We start from the raw sequence: 16,013 nt of genomic DNA, 5'->3' as shown, positions 1-16,013 counted from the left end.
TGTCTACATAATATTTCGGACAGTACATATATATATATATATATACACATGTAAATATTCAAAAACCTTCTCCATGGAAACATGCGTACATAGTGAACTTTCATGGTAACCCGCAAACGATGTCAAAATCTTTTGTAAGGTACTCTCTTCAAGATCATATACATTTCTTTTAAACGAAATGTCTATGATCTTTTTGAAATTTGAGAGCTGTCTGACACATTCACAGTCATCGTGTTGGACAATTCGCGCACAGCAAATGTCGTTTAACAGTTGCAAACCATTTTTGGTTGAGTGAACGTGTTATATTGGCTGCAAAAACCTTGATGTTAACGAAATGAATTTTCAGATTCAAAATATGACACCTGGCGAATTGCTGACATACCAGTCGGTTTATTCCGTTACTAACCAAGATGATGTAGTCAACTATCCTACGGAATTTTTAAATTCGCTGGATTTCCCCGGATTACCGCCTCCCAATCTGTAATTAAGTCGGATCGGCAATCATGTTGCGAAAGGTAAACCAGCCACGTCTTTGTAATGGCACCCGGCTTGCGGGGAAGAAGTTAAAGAACAACGTAATCGAAGCCACAATTTTAAAAGGAAAGTACAAAGGTGAGGACAGTTTGATTCCAATATCACTAAGATTCCGACCGACATGCCATTCGACTTTAAACGGTTATAATTTCCAGTGCAGCTTACATTTGCCATGTCGATAGATAAATCGCAGGGGCAGTTGTTATATGTTTGTGGCATCAATCTTGAAAATCATGTTTTTCACATGGCTATTTGTATGTCGCATATTGCCCTGTCGGGACACCTTCAACTTCATTTGTTTACGCATCAGAAAACAAAACTATCAATGCTGCGTATCAAAAAGTATTACAATAAATGCTACCTAGCAATAAACTTTGACACTGATTCACTGATCACCACAAAAGTTGACAGATATATATGAGTTTTCATAGATAGGTGAAGAAGAGATGAACTGAGGTGGCGGAATCCAGCAGAGAGAGGACGAGGAGAAGGATAGAGGGTGGGGGGGAGATGGGCCAAGGGATGGGTTCAAAAATGGTTCAAATGGTCCTGAGCAATATGGGACTTAACTTCTGAGGTCATCAGTCCCCTAGAACTTAGAACTACTTAAACCTAACTAACCTAAGGACATCACACACATCCATGCCCGAGGCAGGATTCGAACCTGCAACCGTAGCGGTCGCGCGGTTCCAGACTGTAGCGCCTAGAACTGCTTGGCGACTTCGGCCGGCCAAGGGATGGGGAATGGAGGGGGGGGGGGTGGGTGGAGGTGATCAAAGACATAGTGGGAGAGGACTAAATGGATAGAGAGAAAATACGGGAGGGAAGATGGACTACGAGAGTATGGAATAAATAAATGCCCAGGCAACGCAATGCAGTCTGTGCTGCACTTTTCAACACCGCAACGGATGGATATTTGTACTAAAGAAGTGAACCTCCACCCCCCAGAAAGAAGATTGGTCACCTCCCCAGAAGAATAAATTATCTACGCCCCTATTAACCACTGTACTGCAATGAGAACCAAATTAAGATTTTGGAAGTCTAGATTCTTTAACTTTAGTATGTTTCAGCCAAGTATGACACCAATTATATAAATATTTAACTACGTTTCCAGGATGTATTTTACTGGTTCTGTGAATTCATTCGAAGTTGGAAAAATCATTCTAAATTGCCAAAATGCATTTTAACAAAATCGAAGGACTTGTTTCGTATCCAGTTCGTCTAAAAACTATAGTACTGGGAATACAATGGCGACCCTGAGCCATTTTTCGCGGCTCCTACGTTTGCGTCATGAGAGTCCACACTTGTAGTTTAGGTTTGCATCATGAGGGACCATATTTCGGACCATCATGATGCAGACTAAGACGACGAGTGTTTACTTGCATGATGCAAATCTAAACGACGACTCTAGACCCTCATAACACATACCTAAACGACGAGTCTGAATCCTCATGACGCAGATACAGACGCTGTGGAGAGTGGCTCAGAGTTTCCATTATATTCCTACTACAATACATTCATGGAAAAAGACGCTCTTCATTTTAGGAGTATTTGTAGTGTCTAGGTTTTCAGCATCTTGACTCTGCATGTGGGATTCCCCTTAATATAGAAATACAAGAATAAAATTACATTTTGCAATGTGTGTGGAACTCAACAAAATAAATTGTAATTTAATGTTCTACTGTATTTTCAATGTGTCTGCTGATTAGTGTTTGAATTAATTATGACGAGATCGTTAAGTCTGTCTGTATTAAGACGTTATCGTTTTTCGCTAATTAGGTTTCCAGCGCAACTAAAAATTCTCTCACTAGACGCACTAGTGGCTGGTATATTTAATATTTTTCTTGCCACACACGCAAGTCGAGGAAGTCGTTGGGAGTTATTTTTCCACCACTGTAGAATATCTCCCTCGTTCACACAGTGTTCTTGCAAGTATCTGCTGACTTCATCATGTAGGAGAGGAGGCTCTTCTGCCCAGTCCTCAAATTTCGCCATTTTATACGGCCCTGGATTTGTTTCTTGGATGCTGTGATTGGGCACTTGTACTGAAACTGTACAGGTTCCAATTAATATTTGCAGAATAATATGAAGATCGTACTACACATAGTTGAAATTATAATAGGTTTTAGATGATGCTATCATTTATCGTCCTGTAAAGTCACCAGAAGATCAAAACTAACTGCAGGACGATTTAAATAAGGTATATATTTTTGGTGTGAAAATTAGCAGTTGGCAATAAATAATGACAAGAGCGAGGTTATCCCTGTGTGTACTAAACTAAGTCCGTTAAACTTCGTTTACAAGATCAACCAGTCAAATCTAAAGGCTGTAGATTCTACTTAATACCTCTGATTACAATTACGACCTACTTAAATAGGAATGGACACACAGAAAATGCTGTAGGCGTTTTAATGACAAAACACTCTTTTGGAGCATTGCTACGAAGTTGGAGAGCCTTACTATTGACGGAAGAGGTCGAAAGAGTCTAAAGAAGGGCAGCTGGTTTGGTATTATCGTAAAACAGGGGAAAGAGTGTCGCGGAAATTACACAAGAGTTGGGGTGGTAATCATTTCAACAATGGCGTTTTTTGACGTGGCGCGATCTATATATGAAATTTCGATCACCAACTTACACCTCCGAATTCGAAGAGATATTGTTGAGTCCCATATACATTGGAAGAAATGATCATCAGAATAAAATACAAAAAAGCAGCGCTCAGACGGAGTGCTGTAGGTGTTCTATCCCGCGCGAAATTCGAGAAAAGGAGACAAATAAGTTGAAAGTGGTTCGATGAACCCTCAACTAAGCACTTGCGTGTGGCTTGCAGAGTAACCATGTACATGTAGATGAAGAATATATGCATTATCTTAGGAGCTTACCTTCAGCACACATCTGTCGTGCTGCTTGGTAAACTTCAATTTTTTCATCCTCGGTTAACTTTCTTAATGTGCGGTAGTTAGCCACCATAAACGTTGCAATTTTATGCAACATACTAACGAACATTTTCTGTTCTAGGAAGGCATCAGCGGCTTGTTTCAAAGGTTTCATGTCCTGAAAATACATTTTCTCAACATACATATTTCACAAGTGGTTCTATAATATTCAGATGGAATAAAATTACAAACCTCTTCATCGTTATCCCGTACGGTACAGTGAGTTTTTAAGGCATAAAACCACGGTAGAACTAAATGTGGGGTTGGATCCTTGTCACTCTCTAGATCAACTGTGGCTTCTTTAAACGGCTTAAGAAATTCTATAAGCTGGCCAGTTATATGGTGGTCATAACCCAGCATCTTATCAGAGGCACCTTCATTATGTAAAACAGCCTTCACCGAATCAATCTGAGAATGGACTGATACAAGCATGTCAAAATAACTATTCCAACGAGTTGAAACCCACTGCTTTAAAGATGAGTTCAGTCTCACACAGAGACCTCTTCTCTTGAAGTACGAAACCGTAGCCCGCACTGTATTAAGAATGGCTAATATATTTGGAACATTTTCTTTCAAAAACTGTTCGCTCAGAACATGTTTCAAGACTGTGTTTATACTATGAGCCATGCATGGAAGACGCTGATATACTTCGAGAGCTTTGACAATGTTACTGCCCTGGTCTGTGACAAACGTAATTTTGGCAATGTCTTCACGAGAAACACCCATAGTTTCTAAGCCATCTTCCAACTCGTTTCGAATATTCGAGCCAGTTTTTGGGCAGTCAGGAAACGCAGAGCACATTAGTACATATTTATTCAAACGCCAGTCTGAATTTATGTAATGCATTGTCACGGACATGTAATGCACCTCTTTGTAATTGTCTGTCCATAGATCAATTGTACTGGCACATATACCAGAACGAATCGCATGCACTATATCTGGGAGCATTTTGCTGCGCACTTTATCAGCTAAGGTTTGAACTTTCCTAGCTACTGTCACTCGGGAAGGCATAACATTTTTAATATCAACTAAGCCATATTTTTTACCTATGTCGATCAGTGTCTGCCCTAAATTAAGAAATCCTTCTCCCTCTATACTGCTAAATGGTCTCAGGTCCTTAGCACACATTTCGACGCACTTTTCGGCCACTAAATCTTTGTCCTCTTTCAAGATATTTACGGAGTGAGGGAACTGCTTGTCAAATTTGCACATATGTCGTAACATACTCGAGGTTCCCGAATAAGTACTTAAGAGCTTTTTACATAGTTTGCATTGAGACACACCTACCGATTTATTTGAAGCGGCCTCATAAACACACGAAAACGTTTCCCATGCGGCACTTGTGCTCTGTTTCGTTACCAGCATGTATTCGCCAGTTGTCAATTTTTTTTCAATCTCACTAGAGTTCGACCTATTCATTGTGCTGCCTCCACCGTTGCGATAAATGAACTGCAGGCTAACTACCTGGCTACTCTAGTCACGGTAGCTTGACAGCGCAACCTGTTGTCAGGCGCAGCAAGCTGAGCGGGTCCCGTGAAGCTTGGCAGGCTTGCGGGAACCCAGGTAGCCCGGGCTTGCGGGAGCCCGTATCGCCCGCATTGCCCACTATGCCTCAGTACACGCGCACTCTTGTGTTTACATCGCGGCAGGCTGACCTGCATGAATGGTTGCAGAGGTGCTAGGGGCAAGCAGGCTGCAAGGGGAAATTGTACACCTCTGGTTACTACACTACGCCAGACAAAAGGAGGTCCGACACGATATTATGAGGTATCCCATGACTTTTGCAACCTCAGTGTAGATCACATTTCTGCATTTACCACTTGCACTTCTGAAACATGCGAATACCATACTAATCCCTTGCCTACATGTTGGTGCTTATATACATACATCACAGTCGCGCTACGTTGCATATACGCTGCAGCAATGACCACAAACGGAAACTTTTTGATCACCCCATGTCATTCGTATATACGGGCATTTACATATTTACAGCTCCAACTTGACAAGGACGGGACAGGTTGTCGGACGTGGTCTTACTGTAGCAATCATATATGTATCACCTCATGTAATCTTCTGTACAAAGTGAACTACACTCATGTTCAGAAAAAAACAGAACACCTTGAACGACTAGACATACGATGCTCATATTCCTAGAACATGTACATTGGTATGTTCTGCAGAAATGATTAGCACTAGAACCATGTCGACCGACGGGTTCAAGGTCAACATCGATATCGCGGTGCAACATCACCTACCTGTAAAATGTGCCCGTGGCTCTCGTTGTTGCTATAAACCGAATGTAATGGAACCCTGTGATTTCAGCAGACGTGCAGGATGCATCCAGAGGTGTACGAATTCCCATTGCAGCCTGCTTGCCCCTAGCTCTTCTGCAACCATTCATGCAGGTCAGCCTGCCGCGACGTAAACACAAGAGTACGCATGTACTGAGGCATAGTGGGTAATGCGACCGACTTGGGCTCCCGCAAGCCCGGACTACCTGGGTTCCCGCAGGCCTGCCAAGCTCCACGGGACCCGCTCAGCTTGCTGCGCCTGACAACAGGTTGCGCTGTCAAGCTACCGTGACTAGAGTAGCCAGGTAGTTAGCCCGCAGTACATATATCGCAACGGTGGGGGCAGCACAATGAAAAGGTCGGACTTTAATGAGACTGAAAAAAAATTGACAACTGGCGAATACATGCTGGTAACGAAACAGAGCACAAGTGCCCCATAGGAAACGTTTTCGTGTGTTTATGAGGCCGCTTCAAATAAATCGGTAGGTGTATCTCAATGAAAACTATGTAAAAAGCTCTTAAGTACTTATTTAGGAACCTCGAGTATGTTACGACATGTGTGCAAATTTGACAAGCAGTTCCCTCACTCCGTAAATATCTTGAAAGAGGACAAAGATTTAGTGGCCGAAAAGGGCGTCGAAATGTGTGCTAAGGACCTGAGACCATTTAGCAGTATAAAGGGAGAAGGATTTCATGGTAACCCGCAAACGATGTCAAAATCTTTTGTAAGGTACTCTATTCCATGCACTGTCCGAAATATTATGTGGACAGTAATGTTCCTCTTGATGGTCAAGTGTGCAAAATTTCTTCAAGATCGGAATGAAACTGTAGGTTGGTGTGGAAGTGTGTAAGTAAAGTACCCTCCGCCATGTACCATTCAGAATTTTAAGCAGACAGCACCCTTCATCCTGCTTTGAATATCAAGTATGCCAAATTTCATCAAGATCGGAATAAAAACGTACAATTTGTCGAATTCCATTAGGTAAAGTAACAACCTCTGCCATGCACCCTACGAAATTTTAAGTAGACTGTGACCTTCCTCTTGGTTTCAAGGTATAATGTGCAAAATTTCATCAAGATTGTATGGAAGACAAACACACGGACACAATGACAACACACTTTCAGTTTTTCTCAAATTTTCCAATTTTTCGGTCGATTTTCGAAAAATTTTATTTCTTAAAAACCTTGTCCTGAGAATTACGAACACAGAAAAAAAATGGCCGAATTGGTCCAGCCGTTCTCGAGTTTTACGCTTATCAACGCATTTGGCAATTCATTTTTATTTATATAGATAATAAGCCCGAAATATACGCGTAAAGGAAGAATGTACAAATAAAACTCAATATTTTTTGACCTGAAATTAATATATATATAATGTTAGGGTTTGTCTTTTGGTGCTCAGGTAAAATAAAAACTTTTAATTGACGTTCATAGTACGACAATGAAGCGCGCAGACTAAACGGCTGCGTAGCGCAGCTCAGCAGTAATATGGGCAGGCAAGCAAGTTTCCCGCAGCCTGCCCGAGTTGGGTTCTGCTTGGCTTGGCTGGGAGTGAAGCAGCCTGCCCGTTCTGTTGACAACGCGTGGCGGCCTGCCCGCCTGGCCACCGGGCAAGCATGGGCGGGTTAAAAGTGGAACATGTACACCTCTAGATGCATCACAGACGTATGCGCGAACCGTACAGTCAAATTTAAGGAGGGCGCATTATTTTCATGAGAGAATGTGATGCATACATCCGGGAAATTGCAGATCGGGTGGGATGAAACGCTTCGGCAGTACAACGAGTTTGTGCAGAATGGTTCACAGAAGCCAGTAGAACACGACGAGATGGGTCCGGTCGCACCACCCAGACCACCCCCAGAGAAGATCGACCCTTCACCCGAACGGCATTGCAGCACAGATCGACGTCTTTCTCGACTCTGGAGCAACAGTGAACAGTGTAGCACATCGTGAATTATAAGGGGTGACAGTCCGTCCCAGTTTATTACGGCATGGGTTGCGTGCGCGTCGACCATTTCTCCGCCTACCTTTGACGAATGTGCAGAAAAATGCTAGACGGCAATGTTGTATGAAATGAATGTCACTGGGGACAGGAATGGGATCATATAGTGTTTTAGGATGAGGCCAGGTTCTGTTGTTTGAAAATGATGGCCGCATTTTAGTTCGCCACAGATAGGGAACGCGGCGTATCCAGGACATTGTGACCAGTATGACCCACGTAATGACATCTTGTGACCCTTGCCATACCCTTTCTGGACAACATCCCAGACACCATTTTTCAGCAATACAACCCACGACCACATGTTGCTGGACGAACACGTGCCTTCTTGGTGTCACAGGATGGTAGCCTTTTGCACTGTCCCGCCATATTACCAGACTTGTCGCCAATCAAAAATGTGCGCGATATCATGAAATGACGGGTGCAGTGACGTGAACAAGTGCCAACCACTGCAAATGTTCTTTGGAACCAGGTGACTGCAGCATTGGATGGCTATATCACAGGACGCCATTTGCGCCTTACACGAGTCGATCATGGCTCCTGGCGAACCGTGCGCCTACTAGGCAACGGGATACATGCTGAACTGAGGTGACTGAAATGCTAATCACTTCTGCAGAACATACTAATGTACATGACCTGTTAATATGAACATCCTATTTCCAGTCATTCAAGGTTTTCTGTTTGTTCTGAACATGAGTGTATTATATCACTATACCATTGATGTCTTAACACTACTCGACCAAACGGACCTGTCTTCTCTCATGGTATCGCCCATTTTGCAAGTACCACTGTAGCAAGTTTTCGCGATGCTGACACGCATGTTATGCAACTGCAATGGTAACAACACACTCATTGTTAGTGTAAATTGATTATTGCTGTGCTGTATTGATTCGTTTTCGTAGTTATTTCTTGTTTTGTGGAAGACACTCTTCCTGATTCTTGAAGAAATTTACTTGCTCATGCGAAAAATTTTGTACTGAAAGATGATATGACATGCTTCTTCTGCCGTTGAGATGTGATCGTCCCATGTTGCAATATGCATCAACTTTTCAGCCACTATAGGAGCAGAATAGTTGTTCCATATCAAACATATTGTACGGTCACATATCGAAAACTATTATATTGAGACTGATTCTGAAATGTATGGCAATTTCTGTGAACTTCTCAATTTATGTACGGCAGAATCGCTTCGACGGACTGTGGCGCAAACTGCAGACGTACCAGAGCGGTGAGGAGCTGTTCGGGTTGCCCACCACGGACTATCCCGAGCTGGGCCAGATCCGCAAGGAGCTCAACTTGCTGCAGAAGCTTTACAAGCTGTACAATGACGTCATCGATCGCGTCAGCAGCTACTACGACATCCCGTGGGTCGAAGTCAACATTGAGGAGATCAATAACGAACTTATGGAATTCCAAAACCGTTGCCGCAAGCTACCCAAGGGCCTAAAAGAATGGCCAGCATTCCACGCTCTCAAGAAAACCGTCGACGATTTCAACGACATGTGTCCTCTGCTCGAACTGATGGCCAACAAGGCGATGAAGCCCAGGCACTGGCAACGAATTATGGAAGTCACGAAATATAACTTCGAGCTCGACAGCGAAGGATTTTGTCTGAAAAATATACTGGAAGCGCCTCTTCTTCCAAACAAGGAAGATATTGAGGTAAAAAAATCATTCAGTATACTGTAGTTGATTCTATCTTGTATTTTATTACATAGCGTAGTGTGTGCTATGTTTAGTACTAAGCAAGCCAGTTGGGTCATAAGATGATAACCGTTATCAAATGACAGAAAATAAACATATGAGGACAGAAGAGGCAGTTTGCAGATTTAGCTTTGCTATTTCAGTCTACGACTGGAGTCGTTATTTAGTATTCAGTTCACTTCTTGGGAACAGCTGTTATTTTACAGAATTTTTTGAAGTAATTCTGTAGTAAATGAGCAATATTTCCAGTATTTATCGATTTGTTTAAGAATCACAGAAATAATCAAAAGTTTAATATTTAAATTTCCAGCACAATATACGAAGTCGTAAGCAACGAACTTACGGCTAACTCTTTCGTTGTTAAAATTTATTTAGCATATATTTGAAAAATTTAAGGTCAAAAACTGTCTTCCATTGTTATAAATAATACACTTCCACTACGGATAAAATTTTAAGCTGACTGGTTTTGAAAATCGGTGGAGTGGGACATAAGCGTCCCACGGACCTAACTAGATCCATTTTTTGATATAACTTAGGATCTCCAGAGTTAAATTTTTAATTTTAACGGGATGGCAATTATGGAGAAAAGTGTAACAAATAAATCAGTACCACTACACATTTTATCTCCTGACAAAAGAAAGAGCATGAAATATTGCACAGAAATTTTCAGCGTAACATTTGAAGATTTCTTTGACATACCACATACCAATGTTTTCTACATTCTATGAAGTTTTCTGGGACATACAAATTATGTACAAACCAGCAGAATCACTAAGGTGTGTAGTAATGTTTCAAAACAATGACTGTATGTGTAAGATAATAAAATTAGTTATTTCAGACATTCTTCAAATGGAGACGATGGTGATTTGATGTGATTTTCGTAACACAGAGGCACTGTGTCACCTATAAATACATGCCGCCCCATTTGATCGATCATAACCTTCTATATATATCCACCCCGTGACCCGTAGTATACCGAGCGAGGTGGCGCAGTGGTTAGCACAGTGGACTCGCATTCGGGAGGACGACGGTTCAATCCCGTCTCCGGCCATCCTGATTTAGGTTTTCCGTGATTTCCCTAAATCGTTTCAGGCAAATGCCGAGATGGTTCCTTTGAAAGGGCACGGCCGATTTCCTTCCCAATCCTTCCCTAACCCGAGCTTGCGCTCCGTCTCTAATGGCCTCGCTGTCGACGGGACGTTAAACCCTAACCACCACCACCACCCGTAGTATATTTCTCTAAGTTCAGACAGCGCTTCACTAAATGCTAATATTAGACAGATATGAGATTTAGACATCCCAAGCTAAAAACTGCGTCTTACTTTAGTGGGACACACGTGTTCCATCAACCACGATAGGGTTAATGAGGTAGTACTCTTTCATTTATGCAAAAGCGTCATAACATTAAAACCTTCTATAACCGTACAATTGTATGGTAGAAGAATTAATGGCAAATAATTATACTGTTTTAATTTTATCGATTTCTGTCATTGTCTCTTCCATGACTGTATTTATTTTGTAAAATAAAAAGTGATTTTATTTCAATTCACGTTGAATTTCGAACCCTGGGGCCTCATCTTCAGGTATTTCGACAGTCTACATTTTTTTGTTTTGATTTAGGTTAATTATGGTCCTGGTAAGATTACAGGGGTATATTACAAAGTGGCGCATTGTGAATATAAGTTTACAAAACTAATACAAATTGAAAATAAGTTACTGTGTCCCGTAGTGGATATGTGATTTTGTTTATGTAATATACTGACGAGCCAAAACATTGTGACCACTGGCCACCGCAAGACTGCATGCCTCCTGGTGCTGTTTCGGGCACGTGACGCAGGAAGGAAAGAATGTAAGTGGAAGAGGTACTGACCGCAAATTCGGAAATCCACTGATATAAGCGATTCTGTCAAAAGGTGCATTGTTATGGCGCTGCGGCTGGAAACGAGAATCTCTGAAACGGCGAAGCTAGTCAGCTGTTTGGGTATTACTGTAGTGAGCGCCTATGGAAAGTGGTTGAACAACGTTGAAACAACGAATGGGAGGTATGGTATTGGACGTCCATGTCTCATCACAAAACGTAGAGGTTGGAGAATCCCCCACTGTGTAATCCAGGATAGGCAGAGATCTGTGGAAGATCTGTCGACAGAGTACAAGGCTGGTGCACACACAAGTTTTTCGGGGCACACCGTTCAAAGACCAGTGTAGAACATGGAGCTCCACATCACACGCCACCTATGTGTACCCGTATTGACTCAACGACCTATCGTCAGTTACGATGACAGTGGGCACAGTATCACTGACCTTCAACTGTGATAACGTGTCGCCTGTCTGATGAATCGCATTTCCTGTTTCACCAGGTGGATGGTTGGGTCCTTACACTCCGTCGCTCGGGCGAATGGCTGCTTGAAACGTGCACCGCCGAGAGCAGGATTATGCTATGGGGTTGTTGTGACCTATGATAGTACTAGAAGACACCATGGCAGCTGTGAACTACGTGAACATTACTATGGACCACCTGCATCCCTTCATGGTTGAAGTCTTCTCTGATGTTAATGGCACCTTCCAGCAGCATAACTCTCCGGGAGACAAGGCCAGAATCGTGCTCCAGTGGTCTGAAGAGCATGATAGTGAACTCACATTGATGTCTTAGCCAGCAAATGAACCTGATCTGTACCAATTGGAACACATACCGCGTGCCAGGAGAATGCCCGCCAACCACCGTCCCGTATTGCGGGAATTACTGACCTGTGAGTAGACATCTGATGCCCCATACTTCTGGAAACCTATCTACGACTTGTAGAATCCACGCCACGCAGAATCGCTGCTGTAATGAGTGTGAAAAGTGGATCAACTCGCAATTAACCAGTAGATCATAATGTTTTGGCTCATCGGTGTATATACCCTTCTCGTTCTACAACACATTTTGTAAACGCAAACCAAAACAAGTCAAAGAATTTCAAATGTAAAGATACAGCATTTCTACAAATACACATGTGTTAATTATTTCAAAGAAGATGCAAAGCTATAACATTACTTGTGTGTATGTGTAGTGATACTGCTTCTTTACATGTAAAATACGTTGACTTGTTTTGACTTCTGATTACAAAATGTATTGTAAGATGAAAAGTGAATGTATGTGCATAAACATATTTACTCATACTGTGCTTCAAAATCATTTATTCACTACTGAAAAGAGGAAGTTATTTTTCAAATTGTATTAGCTTTATAGACTTATATTTGCAATGTGACACTTTGTAGCATATCAATTTAATCTTACCAGGACAAGAATTAACCTAGCCGGCCGGGATGGCCGAGTGGTTCTAGGCGCTACAGTCTGGAACCGCGCGACCGCTACGGTCGCAGGTTCGAATCCTACATCGGGCATGGATGTGTGTGATGTCCTTAGGTTAGTTACGTTTAAGTAGTTCTACGTTCTAGGGGACTGATGACCTCAGAAGTTAAGTCCTATAGTGCTCAGAGCCATTTGAATTAACCTAAATCTGAAAAAAAAACAGTGTAGATTGTCAAAGCACCTGAACATGAGCCCCCAGGGCTCGATATACTTGGTGCATTGAAAAAAATTGCGATTGTGCCTAAAAGTGGTTGTTCTTTATTTTACGAATTATATTGTTTTCCTGCACGCTTGTAACGTTTACCTCACAAAAATATCAAAATTCAGGGAATTAGAAAATATTGCTGGAAGAGTAGTCACCGAAATTCTGACAAGACAGTAATTTTTGTCTACTGAAAAGAAACTAATATAGAAAAGGCGTTGTATACGATACACAATTTATTCCGGTTGACTTTTGGAATTAACTACTCGCAGAATTTGCCACTGACTGAACGGATATTAGTTAATTCTAATACTTCCAATGGCATACGTTCCACAGGATATATGCATCTCAGCAATGAAGGAAAAAGACATTGAAGCAAAACTTCGTCAGGTGACTAACGAGTGGACTGCTCACGAGCTGACCTTCATGACATTTAATAACCGCGGAGAATTACTTCTCAGAGGTGACACCACAGCGGAAACTATTGGCCAGCTCGAGGACAGCCTCATGATCCTCGGCTCGCTGATGTCTAATAGGTGAGTATGTGGTTATGTTAATTATGCACGTAAGAGAAAGAGAAACTTTCCATTCATATATCGTTGATTCACTTTGCGAATATGCTGTGTTGTGTGCCTTAACGGTTACTCTGCTGATTCCAGGTACAACGCTCCTTTCAGAAAGCAAATTCAACAGTGGGTACACGATCTAGGCAACACCAACGAAGTTCTAGAGCGCTGGCTGCTCGTCCAGAATATGTGGGTTTATCTTGAAGCAGTCTTCGTTGGCGGCGACATAGCAAAACAGCTGCCCAAGGAAGCGAAGAGGTGGGACTGATAAGATATTTTTGTTTGTCGCCTAATTACTAGAATCCACATTTTTATTTAATATCAACACCCAAAATATTTACATATTTATGTAGTGAAAATGGATAAAACATACAAGAAATGTGTAATGTCACGAGAATATTTTATTAAATCCTTAGTGCAGAACAATGCTTTCAATTAAAATCAGCTTCTGAATTACTCCATAGCCTACTATATCACCTTAACACGCACTTAAACGTACCAGAAACATGAAAAGTTCAATAACAAGGCTCAGTTTACGTTACTTAATTTTTCTTTGAAATTCTCTACTATGCTAACAGAAGAAAATTATTTTCTATCACATCGGTCCACTAAAATGGCCATCATCACGGAAACCGTAAAGGTTCCCTACCTTACATTACGTTTTGGAGCTCCAGGAACATCAAGTATTGCTCTAAAGTCTCTTGAGACATAGAATGTCGCCGATCAGAAAGAATGTTTTTGTAGGAGTAAAATGGTCTTTACACATCCCAGGACATTGATGATTAAAATTTCAGCGGAGGAAATTTTTCTGGAATGTCTTCTTCTCTCCCTCTGAGTACATTATAGATAGTAACAAGAAACCAGTACCATCGATTCCTCGTCAAAATTGTGCGAAAAGTATTCACCAGTATCTGACCAATATCACCTCTATGTCAGTCAGCTTGTATTTGACATTCTCAACAATTTCTAACGATTTGTGCAAAGACAACGTTGCTGGCAAGGAAGGCGATGTTGCTACAGATTCCAGAGCATTTTCGATTTTAGGTCCAGTGAAAGCATTTTGTGCCTCTCACACTGAAACTGAAGGTTCTCCCGGAAACGAATCAGTCACAGATTTCACCGCTACAAAATGTTTATTATAAAAGCCGACATCCTCAATCTATGCACCCCACTTCGTTAGGACAAGCTCCGGCAGCAACTCTAGGTTCGGCTGTAGTTGTCTACGATACAAGGCTTAGAGATACATTTTGTTGGTGTGTGAAATTATTTTATTTACTTCTGGGTAGCTGCTGTGCACTTCTTCAGCGATACATTACAGTGCATGGACCAGACAGTTGAAGCGGATTAAATGCGGATAGAATATCCGTGGGGTAGTTTCCACCTTCAGCGTGTAGGCTGCAGCATCTGAATACATAACTAGAGCTTGTTCTTCTTTAATTCCCTGAGGCCGTAACGCTTTGAATGATTTTTGCATTCCAACACTTCGCAAGAAAAAATAATGGCTTTGAAGTTTCTTCTCCGTTGAGTTTGCCAACAGTCAAATTGCCAATGAAACGTCTACGTAAGTCCGTTGTTTCGTCGACTGTTATCTATTTGTGACGGTTATTTGTATAGCACCGCACCTTTTTTAGAGAGTCCTGATAGAGCAAAACTGTTTTTCCTTATTGTCACTAATCTGTTGCTTGTAGCACTCTATAGAAACGCGCGACATTCAGGCACTTAAAGCTTGTACCTTGCGATGTTCGCGGCAACTATAGAGAAATACCTATAGAGAAATTCATTTGTGGAGTTAAAAAATTTTGCATCTGCGTCAATAAAATACTCTTATTAGACGATTTTACTCCTTTGTTCTTTCTGTGCACATCATTATATAAAATGTTGCTGAAGTTGGTACTTCATAGACACACTAACTGTTTATTGCGCGCTCGACGGAGATCAGTTTCTCTATCAATTGTAAAAGCGTCCCAAGATCTTAACTCAGATGGTAATTTTGAAACAACACATCGCATCATGAACACAGACTTTCGTCAACTCTTAAGCATTTTTTGGGCTATAACGTGATTTTTATATAAAATTTACTTTGTGCCTTCAGTTTTTACGGTGGGTCGGTTTCGGATATTTTTCTGTGGGAGGGGACTACTGAGTGTATGTGGAAATATGAAGGAGGGTAGGAAAGCTGTTATACCTAGTTTCATGCAACATAAAGTTAAAATATGTAAAAACATGTCATTATAGTAAAATGTGTAGCAATAAAATGAAATGTATCAACAGTTGCAACATACTTCGTGAATATTTACATTTTTGGCATGTGTAGGAGCGAAGGAAAAAAATATAATCACATAAAAATCTGAGCCCTGATGATTACAAAGAATGTACAGCTCCGGTCTTAGTTTCCCAGTATCGTGTCCTGTACAGCTGCTTTGTTTTAGGA

At 41.5% G+C, this 16,013-nt stretch overlaps 1 protein-coding gene across 1 annotated transcript in view; it reads left to right on the top strand.

Moving 5' to 3' along the window:
* LOC124722180 (dynein axonemal heavy chain 5) overlaps positions 1–16,013 on the top strand; it is an 843,802-nt gene that overhangs the window by 334,406 nt on the left and 493,383 nt on the right. Inside the window, exons 27-29 of the mRNA XM_047247380.1 lie at positions 8,941–9,420; positions 13,353–13,552; positions 13,676–13,840. Coding sequence (XP_047103336.1) covers positions 8,941–9,420; positions 13,353–13,552; positions 13,676–13,840 — 845 coding nt within the window. The remainder of the gene's footprint in view (positions 1–8,940; positions 9,421–13,352; positions 13,553–13,675; positions 13,841–16,013) is intronic.

Source organism: Schistocerca piceifrons, chromosome X (genome assembly GCF_021461385.2).
Source record: "Schistocerca piceifrons isolate TAMUIC-IGC-003096 chromosome X, iqSchPice1.1, whole genome shotgun sequence".
NCBI lineage: Eukaryota > Metazoa > Arthropoda > Insecta > Orthoptera > Acrididae > Schistocerca > Schistocerca piceifrons.
Note: the sequence above shows the minus strand (reverse complement) of the source record. Positions and strands in the feature narration are given on the sequence as shown.